The following is a 19,734-nucleotide window of genomic DNA, read 5'->3' on the forward strand; positions in this document are numbered from 1 at the left end:
TTCATGAATTTACATTAATGCATTTATCGTCTGTGTTACTGCCCCTTTAATGACTTACCATGACATAATACACAGAAATAATATACAAGGATAAAGCCCCTAGTACTCATTTAATAGGGTCACAGAGCAAGCACTAGGCTAGCTACTTTTGCAGGCCATTTTTATGCCTAGCCAGTTTTGCTTTTTCTGTGATCGAAATAACACATCATATTTTGTATAAATTTGTCTTGCCCATCCCACGGTCAATAATTATATATTGCCCCTAATAAGAATGACTGGGATCATACCACAGATAATTTGAGGATACACATGAATGGGATAAAGTGTTTAGGAGCTGCGTCTGTCCATTAGTAGTAAAGGGGCAGTCCTGGGGTAAATTTTCTATTTCCCATCCATAGGTCTAAGTTGCGCTTGAAAATGGACAAGGATAAACTTTGTTTTACATGGATGGGAAATCTATTCTACAGCAGTGGTATCCTCTGCAAAATGTACCTGTTTCTACAAACCATTCTGCTGATGTTGCAGAAGAGGTTTAAATCCCTATTTCAAGTATTTCCAATGGCATTTGAATTACGGATATGAAGTTAATCCATCAGTAATGGGTTGGAGGATGCCTTGTATGCCAGACGATGGTCACATCCTAGCAGTTTGTAGGATACAGAGTGCAGTGACAGAGCTTTGAGTCAGTCCATGTAGGACATGTTGTTTATGCTTTGCATCCTTTTATTAAGGTATCTCTGTAGGTGTTCCAGTTGTTGCATGTGTCTGGACAGATGTCCTCACTTCTCAAGTCTCAATGAACTCTTCTGCTTCTGATGTCAGAAGCAGAGAATGTCTTCTTCAAAAGACCACATCAACACATTCTGTTTAGGGATCAGTCATCTAGTGTGACACCTTATGGAAAAGGGGATATCTCTGCCTTCAAAAGACAGACATCTAAGGGGCAAGTTACTTTTATGCCCCTTTCTGTTAAGATAAAGACATGCATTCTAACTAAGTTTAAGACTTCTTCAGTCTCCCTACTCTTCCAAAAGTAGAGGAAATCTCATCTCCAACACATCAAACAACTAGGTTGTTCTGCCTTCAGTTCCAAAGTTTACTATGGTAGAAGACACAATTTAAAACGTTCTGAACAACTGTAAAGCATCTTAACCTGCAGCTAAAATGCATTTTAGAAGCAGGTTTCAAGATATAGTTAATGTCCAAGTCTTTGGCTCACCCCATCTGACAGACACCCATATGTAATGTCCGTTTCATCACATATCCAAGTTCCTTTTCCTTTTTTATCACAGCAGGATCTCGGTTTAAAAAAGGTTAAAAAAAGAACAGAGTTCCATCTCCTTCGAAGTTTACTATTACAAGTTCTTTCCTGCACCTGGGTCAAACAGAGGCTGATCCCTGACCAAGTCCAGTTTCAGCAGATTTCTCAAAACAAGAAAATTTAAGACTGTATCCCTCATGGTCCTGAGGACCGTGTGATCATTCCAAGCTTGAGAAATGCTTACTAACATGTCCCAGCATTCCAATCCCAAAACAGATTTCTTAGACTGCAAGAAGATAAAGCATTAGTTACAATTCATAGTTCTTCATTCTGGACAGCCTCTAGGGCCATGAATATTTTCCAAATGTCTTGTTTTAGCTATTGGGAGCTCCTTAGTCTAAGACTGATCCATAGTTACCCTTAACTGGATGGCTATGTCATTCAGGCACAACCCAAATGTCAAGGTGATAGATTGCTGAAAGTGGTAATAACATTTCTGGACTCTCTGGGTCTCTTAAGGAATAAAAGGACACACTGGATGTTCTTCTTACCCAGTAGAAAGTGCTTCTCGGGTGCTGTGGAATGCATTTTAAGATAAAGTGTCTTCTGACACACAAAAGGGCATACAGCATAGTACTCGTTTCAGAGAACTCAGTACTACTTTCCTGTCAGACAGGTAATTCTCCTACAGGTTACTGAGAGGTGATTTATGCCTGGCATACAAGTCATCCAAAAATCCAGGTGTGATGAACCTTTTGCACATCCACAGGATGATTAGCATCAGAACCTCTAGATTCAAGGATTTAAATTTTGTTTATGACATAAATAAGACATGCTGGCAAGACAGATTTGTGTCTCAGATGGTCTCCATGTTCTGGAACAGGCTCCCCATCCATGTGAAGCAGAGTCCATCCCTTACCCTATTTAAGCATAACCTTGAAAGATGGATAGGAAATCAGAAATTCACCCCAGGTCTGGCCCCATGTGTCTGATAGACAAAGGCTGACAAAAATGCCCAAAGTAACATACTCCCCCACATAACTTCTAGAAACTTCCTAACATACCCTCTCCTAATAAAGACCCAATGATACATAAGAACACATTTGGGCTAAGCCTTTAAATGCACTGGTGGTCGTTAGTTTAGTATATATTTATGAACCTGTCATTATCATGGCATAGACTGCTGGGCTTCATAACAGAACATTTCAGCTCTGCCTACCAAGAGTCTTTGGAAACAGTTGCAGGAACATCGAGGCCAACAGATTCATTCATTTCAGCCTCTGGTCAAGGAAATTGACTAGCAAGTGATGTTTGGGCCTCTGAATACTAGCAGACCATCTTCTATTTCCCTTCCTTTCAGATACTTGCATTAAATTTGTTGGCTAAAGCTGAGTAGGACATTTAGAGTTGTAGTTAATATAACTGACGTAGTTCCCATTCTAAATTAAACTAGGGATGCCAGAGCTTTTTTGCATCTAAAGACAATGCTCATTTTCCACAGTTTGGACAACACATTAAATGTTCTGTTGAGACTAAAGGAAGGAAAGCCATGTCTTGGCACATTCTTGTAATGTTCTCTGGTTCAAACTACACTGTTAAAGATCAGAAAAAGGTCCGGGTAATTCTGACTGCCCCTTACTGGCCAAGATAACCTTGGTTCTCCCTGCAAAGACCATCTGGAATGATTTCCTCACCTCCCTCTCAGGAAGGATCTAATTATACAACAAGAATGGTGGAGACTGTACCTATTCCTATGCACTACTAATTCTACAAATTTTAGACTAGGGTTTGAACCCAGCAGAGACCTTTTGGAAGTACATATGATTAGGTTCCACCAAATACTAGGAAATCTTACTGGCCAGGATGAAGATTCTGTCATTCTGGGGTAATTACAATTCCTTTCCAATGCAGGTACAGCTCCCTAATGACCCTGATTACCTTCTCACTTAACTTGCCCCTCAACCAAAGCCAAAACTGCGACACTAACTCATTTTGCTTGATAATGTTATCTAGCTTCTAATGCTGCAGTTAAACTGTCTCTTGTGGTGTTCATCGCAACTCTTCAGGGAAGGTTGTTCTCCCTTTCAGAACTTTAAACTTTGTTTTAAAAAGACAATACCACCTTCTGGACTGAACTGGCTTATTGTGTTCCCTTACAGCTCTTTAGTGGAATGACTTTTTCTTGCAAAATAACTTAGCTAGGAAAGTTTAAATTAACTGCAAGTATGTAATCTAAATCTTGCAGACCTTTTTTTCTGTAAAGACAGATTAGTTGTGACCTTCTCTAAAAGGCAATGTACCCTTTCCATTAATCGCATCTTTATGTCTAAGGTCAGGTTTGACACTTTCACAAAACCTAGTCCTCCAGGTACTCATCTTTATAAACTCACACTTGCACTGCCAGATTCATGCCAATTCGAAGATGGCAATTTAGGAGTACTCTGCGTGTGAATCAAAATCACTGAAATTACTTTAAGAGAAAAAAAGCAACTTTTTTTTTTGCAGGTTGTCCCCCCCCCCCAACTTAAAATACTTATTCCATGGTCACACAACACTGGGGACAGGTGCAACCTCAGTAATTGTTGAAAGTGTTTCTTGCCAATTTTGATTTGGACAAATGGCATTCACAGTGATTGCTGCCAGCAAACTGACTGGTTCCTGCACTGCCATTAGCTTTGCTCAATGACCATCAAAGAATAAGACAGCTGTCCAATGTGCCCAGGAGAGGACAGCAACATTTAGGCACTTACTTCACTTCAATCCAGCTAATGCTGGAAATCTGTGCTAGTCTGCTAAATTCTGAAAACAAAGCAATAATACAGTCAGGAAGTAAAGTTTATATCAGTGGACTGAAAATGCTAATAGTGTCATGCAAGACTGAAAATTAATGTCAGAAGAACAATAATACTGCCCAGTCTCAACCACTCCCACATGGGTTCTGGAACCCTCCCAAACTGACTTTAAGATGACACAAGTATATAACAATATTTAGTGATGATGCATCACAGCTCCAAGGTATGGAGTTTAATCCTGATGTCTGGTCACTGCTGTTGTGAAGCTTGTATGTTCTTATTCCTGTACAGGTTCTTATGAATACTGCACTCTCCATGCCTACCCAAAAGCATGCTAGTGGACTGGCTACTTTAAATCATCCATACATATTTGCATTTACACTTGTGTTTATGGCTAGTGTCAAGGTGAAAAAGGCTCACTACTATCATTGTACTTACTAACTTAATAAATGACAAAAATCGTACAAAAAACATGGAGATAACTAACTTATAACAACTGTCAGTGATGCAATCTTTTCATTTTTTTTCTGGAGACACACCGTCTAACCCTTCAGTTCTTTAACTTGCTCAAACTGTGGATAAACTATTCACTAACTGAAGCAAAAGCTAATTTTTATACAAATTGATACAGAAAAACATGACACTGGTAATAACATGTGCAGCTACCAGCAAAGGGATGGGACTAAAGCTGGATGTCAGTGCAAACAGATGAGCATGCATTTAGAGAAAAACATTCACTTTATGGCAAGGTTACTATGAAAAGATCACAATAACGCCTTAAATGATTTGGCACTCTGAATGTATAGTGAAAATTAGAGGAAAGATGCATTTTCTTAAATCTTTCCCCCAGCAAAGTTATTCTCCATATACAGATAAATACATACACATACATACATATGTGTGGATACACATTATATATATATATATATATATAGTTACACCTTGGAATCTCGAAATACTGAAATGTCGAATTTCAGTATCTCGAGACCAAAGTGTTGAAACTGCAGTATCCCGAAGCTGGAAATATCGAGCCTGAGGTTGTGATGGCGCGTTAGGTAAGTGGTTTTTTTTTTTTTTTTTTTTTTAGAGGATTTGGGGTAGGGTTTGTGTGTGTATGAGTGTGTTTGGAGTGTATAGTGGTGTGTTTTGGTGGTTAGTGCAACCTTGGAGTTAGTATATATAAGTAGAAGGGGTGTGGGGGGCTTGCCCCCCTGCTTCTAACTAGGGTAGGTGTTTGTTTTTTTGTGTTTGTGCATTTTGTTTTAGTTTCTTTTAGTGTCGGGAGGTATGTGTGTTTGCGTGTGTGGTGTAGTGTTTCACGTTTTTTGACTTTCGCAGTAGTGGTGCTTCGGCTTTATCATCTCGAGATACTGAAATTCGACATTTCAGTATTTTGAAATTATAAAATGAATCTCTCTCTCTCTCTCTATATATATATATATATATATATATATATATATATATATATGTATGTATGTATATATAAAATCACGAATAACTTCTTTGATCACCTATGATGTCTGCCCTCAACAGACATGCTTGCTAAAGACCTCCTCATCTAACCAATCTATGGAAGGCTATGGTACTTGGTGGTCATAAAACTGCAGCTTAGGTGCAGGGGTAGTCAGTGAATGAGAAGGGGCATTGATGCAGCCCAGCCCCATGGTATACAGGGATAAAATCCTGATAGACTCCCCAGACGACCCATACTCGGCTAATAGCATGGGTTCTGCAGGTCTAGGCAGGAGAAGATGGGAGTGAGCAGCCTGCACTAGCTTACCCACACTGGTGGTGGGCAGCAACCTGGCTTGCTGTACTGATGACACCTGCAGCTAGGACCCTAGCATGTGATTGCTGTAAGCAATGTACTGTTAAACCAGGAGATTTAGCATTTGAGGCAGCATGGATGTACCTCCTAGAAATGGCCCACAGTGCAGCCTATAAGCCACATGGGAGGAGTTAGGACTGTCATCTGGCTTTGCACACTAGTCATCTCTCTTCCACCTGATTCTTGCCTCCAAAAGTGTATGAATGGTATAAGGATCTCCAGTCAGGGAATGAAGAAAACAGAACAGAATACAGGGCCATGCCCCAGAAAGAGGAAATATGGCCCTCAAACTCAAGGATGACTGGGCTACTTGGGTGCAGGAAGGGGGAGACATTGTGTTAATCCTACAGATTAAATAAAATGGTAGTGATGAGGGCAAAGCACCATAAGCTTTTAACGTATAAAACATTTCATTTCCTAAACAACAATCAGGCTGCCACATTTTCATGAAGAGTGTAGTTTCACCTTGGTTGCAAGGACACTAGCATATCTGCTGACAGACTAATACTTACCCACCAGTCTTGGTCTTCCTCCCCAGTTACCACTATGACCTGCCCCTCCTTGAAGGTTAGCTCATCAGGGCGATCTGCAGTGCAGTCATATATTGCCTTCACCCGTTTGAGCTTTGGCCTACTCTAAAACAAAACAAAATGAACTTCAGTTTTGGGTACAAACTAAATAAAAAGCTCACCTTACATACTTATTCAATGTATTTTAATTAGTTTCTAATAAGTATGTAGTAACAAAGCTAAGCCAGCCCAATAACAATTAAAAGATCACTATAAACCATTTTAAAATTCGTTTGTAAAAAAACACGGCATCAATTGGCTGGATTCAGGGCAGCATTTCTCACAGAAGTGATGTTATTTTTGGTTTAACATGCACTTTCATTTATGTACCACTCCTCTAGGAGAAAGGCATTTCTAATGCTCAGTGTACTTTTCATGACAAGCATCACATCCATTGCATTATCGTACAAGTAAATACAACAATAATGTCAACATGGCCACCTTTCTGTTTTTATCAGCAGTGTATAACCTTAGTACATCAAAGAGATCACTGAAACAGCAGACTGTAATCTCATAGGCAGCAAGTATATAGTGTGTGATGGAAAACCAGTGCCTTTTGAAACAATCTGCAAAGAAAACCCCTCTACTCTACAAATTCTACTACAGGAAAATCAGATTTCTTTTCCTTTCTTTAGTCACTTGTTTGATTATTACAGCATATGTGAGCTTGTCTATGGACCCTTTTCAGCCAAAATTTGGGCCATACATTACCACAACATACTTTCATGAAAACAGAATCTGAATAAACAAATCGTAAGAGAAAACAGGCATCTGTTTCACTTTGACTGCTTAAAACCTTTTTGCCATACATTGTAATCCAGCACCAAGGCAGTCTACATAGATGAATAACAAGATTTATCACTTGTAGAGTATTCAACAAGATAGTAGGTAACTTAGAGACGTATTGAAATCAACAGCAATCTGACATCAAGAATACCAATGTTGATAAAGAAAAAGATTAATCAGTGTAAACCACAATAATGTTAAAAAAAAAAAAAAAAGACAGACCGTTTCAGTTCAAAGGTCACAAATGGTCATCATTGAGTTGTTTTCAATCAATGCAAATATTGCTTGGCCAGGTGGGTTACATAACAATAGGATAAGACAGCCCTGAATTTATTGCATAAGACTGTGGGTAGCAGCAGGAAGCATTCTTGAATATGGGGAAAAAATAGAGGTGTAATTCATGGAGCATGGGATGGACACAGCAGCTGTTCTGGATGCATGTTATATAATTAATATGTGATACGTTTCTACAATGTTGTTCATAGGTCTATAGTAAACTTAAAGCTAGTGGCCTTCAAGCTGTCTGAATGCAATTAATCTATGTTGAAACTAACGTGTACCTATGTATTTGTCAAAGTCATTTTGTGAAGGGTTTGGCACTGTTTCAAGGAGAATGGAGGGTTTTATTCCAAAGGCAAGGGAGGTAAGAGTTTATAAAGCCATTGCAGTTTTACTAGTGTTTAAAGATTTTAGAGGTGACTATATGCATGGCATGTGTTAGCCCTTTCTGGTTCATACTAAACACAGAATCTTAGGGGGCAAACGAGACTATATTTTATGGCCTGGAAAACATGGTACAAATCTCAACTCAGGAGGTGGCATGGCACTAAGAAAAGGAACATCCCCACACATCTCAACTCAGGAGGTGCATGGCATTAAGAAAAAGGGACAGCATCACACATCTCAACTCAGGAGGTGGCACAGAACTAAGAAAAGGATCACCACCACACATCTCAACTCAGGAGGTGGCATGGCACTAAGAAAAGGGACAGCACTTTAAGTCTACCAGAGTAAAATGAGTTGCCAAGACCATCTCCTCTCTTGGTGAGGAACCCCTTGCTTCCTCACCTTCTTGAAAGTGTACTTGGGTTAGACATCTTATGATCCCTCTGATCTCTTGCCTAAGACTGTTCTCATGTTCCTTCCACCAGTTTAACTGGAGGTCCATGTGTAACCTGTCATTTTTGGAACCAGATATATTTCTGATATAGGTTCATAGGCCTGTACTAGACTAATGGCCCTGGAGCCTTTACAAGCCTAGCCCATAGGATTACCGTGGCATTGTGCCACCTGACCTTAGTTCCCAGTGCTTCTGTTGAGTAAAGCCACTGGAGTGATCCCTGGGGTGAATTTTCTATTTCCCATCCACTCATCAATATTTCTCTTGAAGAGGGCCAGTGAGATGCTCTGCTTGACATGTATGGGAAGTCTATTCCATAGCATGAGCAGTCTCTGGGTTATGAAACTGTCCCTCCAGCATGTTCTGTTGATTGTGGTAATGAGGTTGAGATCTCTGGAGCATGTGGTGCGGAGGGATTAGGATTTCTTTAGATGTAGCATTTCTAAGAGAGCTGGGTCAGACCTGGCTTTCTTAGTCAAGCAGAGAATGCCTCTAAGTAAGCAATATGAGACAAAATAGTTGGAGTTTTTTTAGTCTGTCCATATTGGACAAATGTTTAAGGCCTAGAATAATCTTTGTGAGGTACTTTTGTGGCCTCTCTAGTTGTTACAGGTGTTTGGTGAAGTATATGCCTAATGGGGCCTAATGTGGGAAGAGTAGAGGGAGACAATGACCTTTTTCTATCTGGATGCAAAACCCTTAGTAACGAGATGTGCCACATAGGCCTTTCTGACCACAGTGGCAATGTGGTGGTCAAAAGAGAGGCTGTCAACCTGTGTTCCCAGATCTCTTATAACGCCTTCTGTGTTCAGTGGACTACCATCGATGTGATAATTTATGGGAACCGGGTTTTTCCCAAAGGGGGTGATGACATTTTTTGGCCATGGTTCTGACACAAGTTGTTGGTCTCAGTGAGGCCTTTCTGTAGGCTGTCAACATCACTCGGGGAGTTAATAGCAGCTCCCAACTTACAATCATCTGCAAACTTTGTCAGCCAGAGCCCCTTTGTGTTGGCCTGGACTTCATAGATGTAGATACCAAACAAGAGCGGACTCAGGGCCGAACCCTGTGAGACTCCACTCGTAACTGGCTGGCAGTCTGACTTGGAGTCAACTACTTTCACACTGTGGGTTCTACCTGTGATCCAGTTTGTAACCCACCTAGTGATATAGAGGTTGATGCCTAGCTTAGCAAGTTTTTCTATTATTCCTGAGTGGGTAATGGTATCAAAGGCCTTGGCCAGATCAAGGTAGGCTGTATGAACCACCATGCCTTCATCCACAGCTCTGGTGACTGACTCAAAGAAGCTGACCATGTTGAGCAGGCATGATCTACCCTTCACAAAACCAAACTGTGTGGGGACCAGAGTTTGGAGATTCCCTATATCCTTGTTTATTAGGTCCATGATGATGTGTTCCATAGCTTTGCATATCAGACTCATCAGGCTAGTGAGACAGTAGTTCCCAGGGTCTGTAGTCGCTCCTCCTTTGTGGAGAGGGATGACTGTAGCAGGGCGCCATTCGATAGGGACAAAGCCTGAGGTGAGGTGCCAGTTCATTCTATATTTCATGTAGAACACAGCCAGAGATATTGTCAGGTCCCATAGAAGCTGCATTCTTGGCTTTGGACAGTGCTGTTTTAACCTGTGCAGCAGTAATACTGGGTGCCTGGCAATCTACTGGTATTGTGACTGGTCCCTTGGGGGGGTAAAGTTGGCACTGAATCTATCGGCCAGTATATTGGCAATATCTGTTGGCTCAGTATAGGAGGTACCATTGTGCAGTAGCTCAGAGCAAATCTGTGCATTGCAGTGGAGATTTTTTACATTAACTATAGAAGGCCTTGTGGTTGTCTTTACTATCTGCTACAATTCTGACTTGGAGGGATCTCAACTTTTTGTTGGAGGAAAGTGTCTTAGTTCTATTAGGTATGGCAAGATCCATGCATTTGTGTAGATATTTGTACAGTGCATTGGTGTATGATTCAGTGGTCATGCAACTGATCTCCATTTGCATGGGTACCGTGAAGTTAACTACTCTGTTTTTAGGAGCCCAAAGTTAGCTTTGGAGAAGTTTTTCATGGTGGTTACCTTTGTGGGGGTGGGGTGGGAGGGATGTGGATTTCAAAGGTGATTAGTTTGTGGTCGGATCTAACCAGGGAGGAGTTGACTGTTGGTGTAGAGCAATGGTTGACCACGTTAGTAATGACCAGGTCAAGGATGTTTTCTTGTTGATTTTCTTTCAGGTTCTCCAAAGTTATTCTTTGTTGGCATCCAGGCAGTGTACTTAATAGTCAGTCACTGATTTTTATCAAAGCTTATAGTTTCAGTGGTCCTTTTTTCTTAGTTTCTGTTTTCACACTGGTAGAGCTGAAATTAATTGGTTGATCAGTGTACGGCCATCTTGGAGACCTACAAGCTGATGGTCTTCAAATCTGTACTTGGTAAGATGGATTGCCAAATGGTTTAAGGACAGATCATGCATGACCACAACACCAACTACCACAGCAACGTTATTGCACGACTACTGGATCCAAAATAACGAAAAAAATCACAGTTTGTATAAAATTTACTTTAATCACCAACCGTTCTAGCGCCTCGGTACAAACACCTTTACAGAACATAACATCTTAGGAAAAAAGCACTCAAATACAAAAACCCATTCTCAATTAAATATTAATTGAACTATTAAGCAATTAAAACATCTTCCTCAAAGTAAACATCTCCAATTCACTTCATTATTAAGCCCCATAGGAGCCAATGTGTTATATTTCAGTATATAAATTGATTCCTTATACAGAAGTTTATTTTTCAACACCAAATCATTGTGATATTTTACACTGATTTGTTCTAAAACTGCACCTTGTAACAATAAATGATTACTTGCATTTATTTCTTTAAAATGTGCAGATAACTTTTTCTTCTTTTTTATTCTTAATGTCCCTTATGTGTTCTAAAAATCGAACTCGAAACATTCTTTTTGTTTCCCCAATATAATACAAATTGCATGGACATCTAAGTACATAAATTACACCTTTACTGTTGCAAGAAAACACATCTTTATATATGTACTTAACCTCATTAATACCTCCAAAATTTGTAAGAATCTGTGCATACAGTGAACATTTTCCACATGGATGAGTCCCAGGACTCCAGTTCAATTGTCTAATATTTATAGATGGAAATACAAATTTTCCATGTACTAACATATCTCAAACTTCTATCCCTTGTATAAGAAAACATTAAGGTTTTAGGTAATATTTTTGATAATAATTTATCCCTTCTTAAGAATTCCCAATAATGTTTAACTAGACTGGCCATCTCATCACTTTTTACATTATATATGCTTAAAAAAAACATTTCTTCTTTTTCATCAGATCTTATTCAATGTTGTATCATTCTATTATTTGATGTTAATATTTTTCCCATATTTCTATTATTATTACCAAGAACTCTTCCTTGTGCTTCTTCTATAATATTTACATCATACCTCTTTCTTAAAAACAACCTAGCTGATTTTTCTATCTCCTCTCTTAATATTCCCTCATTATTACACAACCATGACAGTCTTACAAACTCACTATAAGGAAGAGATAAGATCAGATGTGGAGGGTGACAACTTGTAGCATATAAAAATTGATTGCGGTCTTCAAATTTTCTATGAACCTTGGTTTGGATAGACCCATTTCTTAGTCCTTCCAAAACCAAGTCCAGAAAGAATCACCTTATTTCCTTCCTGTAATCCACTAAATGGCAACCCAAAGGGGTTATTTTCCAGTGTTTTTACAAATTCCTGGACCTGAATTCTACCCCCTTCACATATAAAAATCATATCATCTATGTACCTAAAATATGTTTTGACATATTGTTTCACAAACATTTGTTTGTACAGAAATCTGTTCTCAAAGAAAGCCATAAACAAATTGGCATACACGGGAGCAGATGGAGCTCCCATAGCTGTTCCTTGTTTTTGTCTATATATTTGATTATTGTATACAAAAAAATTCACTAAACAATCACAAAATTAGAAAAAGGACCTTCCCCCAACATAAAAAGCAATGCAGAAATGCCATCTTCATGTCTAATCGATGTATATAGGCTTTTTACATCCAAAACTAACCAGTACATTTCATTATTCCATATAATTTCAGAAATCTTCTTCAAAAAGTCAAAAGTATCTTGTATATATGAAGGTATTTTTAATGCATATGTGATTAAAATCTGATGCAACAGCATACCAATATTATGTAAAAAAATAACTGCAAGCTGAAATTATCGGTCTCCCAGGTGGTTCAGTTATATTTTTGTGAATCTTTGGTAGACAAAACACTGCTAATTCATTATTTTTGCATGTAAGATTTTCTCCACATCTTTCCTATCAAAATAACCCAAACGTACACCTTTCTCTAGCAAATTCATAAAATCTGTCTGGGCTTTTTCATATTTACTACTTTCGCTCAATTCATAAACTTCTTTAACATTTAAATGATCTAAGCACATCTTATGATATTGTAACACATTCATTACTACAATTTTATTACCCTTGTCAGCAGGTTTAATTATTTCTTTTTTATTACATAGCTCTTGTACAACTTTCCACTCTGCATATGTTAAATTATATCTTATCTTACACATTTGCAAATATTTTCCCCAGCAAATTTAATCATAGAATAAAAGTGTGCAATAGCTTTGTTATGGAAAGGTGGAATAAATTTATTAACAATCAGAATGTCTTCCATATTCAATATGTAGTATGCATTACTTTCATCGATGTCACACACAATATTTTCACCATCATGTCACGAATAAAAACTGTCATCCGAAGAAGTGCATTCAACATTTTCAAACAGTTCATTACCATTCATATTAAAAAATACTCTTAAATACAGTTTATGTATTAACCTAAACAATTCTTGCTGTAACACATGAAATCTAGGAATATTATTTCGACAAACTTCAGTCCTAAATTAAGTACACATATTTGTTCCCTTGTTAATTCACAATTGGAGATGTTCACTACCATATTCACATCATTACATAAAAAATTATCACATAAAAAAAATCAATACCATTTAGTCCTTTTGTTGTTAAAATGTCCTGAGTCTTTCCTATTTGGCCCGTTCTGATAACTCCGATTCCTCTTCTGTCCCTGTTGTTGCTCATCGTTCCCACGAAAGTGCTGCCGATGTTCTTCCACCCTCTGCGGTTGAGGTAAAGGGGGATATTCCTCCTCATTGCTGGTACATGTTCCATCTAAACTACCGCCATCCGAAGAAACGAAATGAGTTCTTTTAAAACTTCCTTGTTTCTGCTGATACTTTCTAAGCTTCTGATTGGGAGCCGCTACAAAAGCCATCCCACTTTCATAGTCAGCAATATCTCTTTGTAATTATATCTTTTTATACTCAATTAGCTCAGATTCAAGTGCTTTCAACTGGGCCAGTCAATTTATTTAGCAAATTATCAGTACAAGATGCACCCAGGGAGTTAACCTCATATGACAAAGCAGATATGTCCTGTTTTAACTTTATCTGCTTTTTCTGATCTCTTTCTAATAAAATTTATGATTTAATGGTTTAAGGACAGAGCACACATTGTCCAAGTGGGTGAAGCCTCTTCAGACAGACAGAAGGTGACCAGCGGTGTCCTCTGGTATCTGTGCTGGACCCCTTTCTGTTTAACATTTATTTTTTAGACCAAAACTGATATTAGTGATCACTGGTTAATAAAATTTCCTGATGACTGCAAGTTGTGTATGGTTGATGCATCCCTTTGAGTACATATACCCTCCAAAATGAACTAGCAAGTCAATTCCTGATGCACTTAAATAGGTCACAAACTAAATGCCAAGAAATGCAGCATCACCCCGTTCAGGAAGAAGAAACACTCTGCATCCTATTGCACTGAAAACACTCCTTCACCATATGAATTAATGATCAGGTATCAGGGCACATAGGTTCACTCTCTTTCACCATCATGTGGTGACTACAGTTAGGAAATCCTTCTACATTTCACTAACTGTCAAGGACATAGTTTCCAAAACCAAGAAAATCATTATCACTCTGTACTCTGCTCCAGTCAAACCTTTTACTGAATATAATGCACCCTTTGACATGCATTTGGTTATAGACATATTTAAAACCTCAAAGAGCACAAAGGTTCCTACCAAAAAGGATCTCTGGTCTCAAAATCCCAGTCTACCATAAGTAACTAGAGTCGTCGTTCCTATAGTCAATGTCATACAGGCTGTTGTACTGAGACCTATGGCTAACTTACCAGACGCATAGAGATCTAGTTATTCTCAATTTCCTCAAGTTAAATTGAGCAGCCAGTACTAGCACCACAGATCTAAACCTGCACCAAGAAATAAATAAAACTAGATGGAGACAGACAGGTTCATCACCCAGTATCCTCCCACTCTGGCATGTCATGCAATGAGATTTCTAGTCATTCTTCAAACATACCATGGACAATTGGATGGGTGAGCTTAAATTCACACCAGGAGTTAACAGGCATGACTCTCCTTGCAAAAAGAGGTAAAGCCTGAGGGTGGGTACAGACACAGACAGACAGAGACATACATACATACATACATACATACATACATACATACACACACACACACACACACACACACACACACACTCTTAATTACCAAAATGAACATTCCCTCTGCAGCATGGTTGTAGGCCACATCCCTAGGACATGCAAATAACCAATTACAAGCTGGCAGGGTGCAATGGTATCCAATGCTGGGGAAAAAAATCTGAAGCCAGCTACCAGGCTCGAGTGGCTTTTAACAGGTGAATGAAAATAATAAAAATGTCTACATATGCAAGGTTAAATTTAAATGTACTACATTTAAAATGTAAATTCATACGGCCACTTGATAAATTCTATCCAGAAGAACTCCTGAACTTTAACTGTTACACTCACATAGCCATACAGAAAACTACTGTCCTGTTTCTGAGGAATAAAAGCTATTCCTGCTAATGCAAGGCAACCTTGGACAATTTTGGAAAGGCCATCAGGAAAGAACCCATGCTCAGGCACCACACCCTTTCACCCTTCTTCCAAGAAATTTGAAGTCGCAAAATAGAAAATTTGATACATGTAACTCAGTTTGGTGCTTTGCAAGTACAGCTGATGTGTTTTATCAGTCGTCCCACTGAATATCAAAAGGAATAGGCTAAGCAATACTAATCGCTAAGCAAGAAGTAGGATCACAAAATTTAATGCACCGTTTCAGAAAAGGATGAAGGTGATCACACTGACTCTTGTACTTTACTCACATTTACCATAACAGCTACTATCATGGGTTCACCCATATTTGAGTACACTATAAGGAAGCCAGAAGAAATGACAAGAGAAGAGTACGAACTGGTAGAAAATGAGTAGTGATTGGATACTATGACAGGAGATGGATACAAACCTCAAAATAAGATCATTAAAAGCAAGCAAAAATGAGAAACCAAAGTAAGACCTGGCCTTCTTTTTGGTACAACTTACGGTTCTCTCTGTATATCAGACTAATACATCTCTGTCAACCAAACATGTCATTTTTGGTATCAGTGATCCTGAGAAGCTTCGTCAAATGCCTTTAATATTCAGCAGCATAAAAGGAGTACAATAAAGACAAAAAACAGAAAACATCTTGGCTAAAGCAATGATCCACACAAAGCAGGGAAGTGGAAAGCCCATAATCTGACATGTGCACAGGAAGAAGTAATCAATTGTAGGGCTAAACTGACATACTTCTAGTGTTTGTTTGAACTGCTCTAAAACAAAATAAAATGAACGTCAGTCTTGGGTGCAAACTAAACAAAAAGTTCACCATACATACTTATTTAATTTATTATAATTAGTAAAAAGTAAAGTACTAACAAAGCTAAACCATAGCAAAGATGTAATCCTGCAACAGTGATCAACATGATACATCACACCTCTTCATCTGCACTGCCATTACGGAATCTCAGTAAACTTTGCGCCCTTTCTTTATTCAGCCTGATACCACTAGGTATACCGAGGCAGTGTAGTAACTGCCTAGTGCTTACTGAGAGATCTTTATTGCTACCTCACAATGACTGAATATCTGAGAAGTGCAAATATTTACTGAACTTACAGGCTACCTTCTCACATCAGGGAAGATAAGCACAGCACACTTACACACACTGCAAAGAACACTTCCACTAAACCAGCTTATGCTGAGGCTGTAAACAGTACACTGCCTAAGCCTCCCAGTCTAAAGACTAAGAAACCTCACCCATTAATTTACACAGCAACACACCCAAAGCCAGCACATGTACCTTTTAATAGTCAAAAGAATGCAGACTCCAAGCCCTTCAGGCCCACTGAAACTGCATTCACTCACAATAATGTTAACAGATGATTCTATTGTCAGGCATTTGGGCAACATCCTCACCAGGCTGGATAAAAACAGGCTGATGGTTAGACATCTTTCCAGAGCCAGGATAAGAGGTGTAATAAGGGCACTTAGATGATCCCTCATGCTGGCAAAGTATGACTATGATCTGATATTGGTTCATATGGGGATGAAAGAAGTTAGGCTCTCTACTCAGTGGGACAAGACTGAGTTGCTAAGCATGTGTCTTTGACAGGAAATACACTGGCCTCAATCTGTGTTTTACAATCATCCAGAATTATGCAGAGATTTTGATAAAAGATAACTGCTTATGCAGCTGGTGTCACTCTAGTAAGATCCAAATAGCTGTCAGCTCAGGTCAAGTTGTCTAGCATGCCTTCCTGCTTTGCAAGGGATAGTCTTCACCTCTCTGAAGGCTTTTACATTCTGGTGAGTTTTTTATGCAGAGTCTTCTGCTGAACATTCCATCCAAATAAATCTTAATATGAAATGCATTAAAGTAGTTCTACCCAATACCAGGAGCATTAATAAAATGCCTGAACATGAGGCCCTCCTGTAACTTGCACACATTTATTTATATATGTGTGTAGTTACAGAGACATGGTTTCAGAGCAATGAAAGCATTCCCTCTGTTCCTGGGTTTGGTGCAGATCAGGTCTTTAGACCTAATGACAATTACAATGGAGTACTGGTATTTGTCACAGATAACATCACCTCACTTAGGATTACTTGGGACAACACATTTTAACTCCTAGATGTCCAGATCATCATAAACAAGATTACTAATCACTCCATTGCTAGCTATAAACACCCTCTTTATCTCCTTCTCAGCATGATAGCTACAGCTATCTTAATACCTTAGCTGAAATTCCCATTAAACCCAACATCATTCTACTGGGGGGCTTCAACTATCTATCATTAAACTGGCTGACATACACTGGCAATGGCAGACCAATGCTTACTTGACATTATAAATGCATGTGTTAAGCCCTTTCTGGTTCTCTTAAACAGGTAGTTAACAATCCTAAAAAGGGCCCAAATACCTTTGCTCTTGTCTTCACAAATATGGCTATTTCTTGCAAATCTCCATATGTACCATCTTCTCTCACTAAATCATACCACAAATCAGTGACCATTTCCTTTATATATATATATATATATATATATATATATATATAAAAAGGAACTTACCACAACAGTAGATGTCCTACTTAATCACTGTTGTAGTATTCTAATACTAATGGATTAATGTGTGGTAAACTGGCATCTGGCCAGTGTACTAAACCAATACCTTCCATACAGTTATACACCTGATGTATGACATAAGCCAGTGGGCATAACGGTACATAAACAGATGTATGACCTGAAGATCTTATCTAAAGGAGAAGCAGGGAACTGGTCCCCCCTCAGTCCATGAGAACCAAAAAGATAAACATTAGAATGGGGGCCAAAGTGGATGTAATGCTGCAACAGTGATCAGTAAGGCATCTATTATTATGGTAAGTTTTTAAACAACTGCATTATGTCCTTCCTTACATCACTGTTGCAGTATTTCAATATTAATGGTTGATTCACGAAGCTTATCAATTAGAAAGTGTGGAAGGGTCCAGAAACGGGGGAGGTCTACTAATCCAGATATCACAGATCTAGCAAAGGACATTCTAGATCTAGAGAAAGGATCTACCCTGTAGTCTTTTGAGAAAATATGCATTGATGACCAAGTCTGCTTCTAAGATAGATCTGGAATTACTTCCTTTGCAAAAAGCCTCAAAGAAACTGCTCTAATGGAATGTGCCTTAATACGAGAAGATAAGGACTTACCATAATGACAGTAACAAAAGGAAATGGATTTAGAAATCCAGTTGGAAACTTTTTGCTTGGAGACCAGATTACCCAACTTGCCTTCCTGGAAGGAAAACAGTTAATCCATCTTCCTAATGTCTTTAGTCTTGTCCAAATAAAATCTGACTTACCTGTGCACATCCAAGGAGTGGAAAAGTCTTTCATCCTTGTTTTGAAAGCTTGGAAATACATTAAGCGGATTAATAACTTGGTTTAGAGACAACTCATTAACCAGTTTGGGCATGAAGGAAGGATTGACTCCAAGAGACAGCCTATCCTTAAGCAAAATAAGGAAGGGAGGAGACTCCACCAGAACTTGGAGATCAGAAACCCTTCTGGCAGAAGTAATGGCTACCAGCCAAATGGTTTTCCAAGAACAACATTTTAGAGATGCTGAAGCCACTGGTTCAAAAGGTGTCTGAGTAAGCTTTTCTAGGGCAAAATTAAAATCTCAAGGAAGCGTGTGAGGGGAATAGTCCTCCTAGGGGGATGAAATGAAGGATGCCCTTGACAATCTGCTTAATCTTCTTTCTAGAAAGCAGAGGAGGGTTAAAATAGAAATCTGTGTAGAAATGGCAGAGAAGTGTGCTTTGATAAAAGAATACGCTAAACCAGTATTTTCTATTTAGAAATACAGGAACTTCTAGTGGTAGATTTTATCACCTCTTGAAGAGCTTGTAGCACATCCTCAGAAAACTGGTGTCTGAAAGGGAATCAGAATTATGTCATCCACACTGTCAGATTGAGAAATAAGAGGTTGGGATGAAGTAGAGAACCAACCCTTTTTCTGTGTAAGCAAGTCCACTTTGTAAGGTAACTTGTGATGGCCAGATGAAGAAGGGGGAACAAGTGCTGCCTGGGTCAAAAGGGAGTCATAAGCAAGATTTTTGGTCTGTCCCTTTAGAGCTTTAACAGAAACTTTGGGACTAAGGGAGGTGGAGGGGAAGCATGAAGAAACTTCCCCGCCCAAGAAAAAGATGCAGTGTCTGTCCTCCAGACCTGGGACAAGGAATCCTGGGGCAAAACAGCACGAGTTGTCTGTTGCGAGTAAAGGCAAATGGGTCTACTTGAGGAACAGCACACTTATGGGCCAAGTAACAGACTGATGGGTGCAAGACCTGCATTTGGACTGGTGGTAAGATAGTCTGGGGATGT

At 39.0% G+C, this 19,734-nt stretch overlaps 1 protein-coding gene across 1 annotated transcript in view; it reads right to left on the bottom strand.

Moving 5' to 3' along the window:
- LOC122816264 (arf-GAP with SH3 domain, ANK repeat and PH domain-containing protein 2-like) overlaps positions 1-19,734 on the bottom strand; it is a 1,594,524-nt gene that overhangs the window by 3,773 nt on the left and 1,571,017 nt on the right. The window contains exon 27 of the mRNA XM_044089001.1: positions 6,394-6,516. Coding sequence (XP_043944936.1) covers positions 6,394-6,516 — 123 coding nt within the window. The remainder of the gene's footprint in view (positions 1-6,393; positions 6,517-19,734) is intronic.

This window comes from Protopterus annectens, chromosome 12.part0 (assembly GCF_019279795.1).
Source record: "Protopterus annectens isolate FY-2018-M chromosome 12.part0, PAN1.0, whole genome shotgun sequence".
In the NCBI taxonomy this organism is placed as follows: domain Eukaryota; kingdom Metazoa; phylum Chordata; order Ceratodontiformes; family Protopteridae; genus Protopterus; species Protopterus annectens.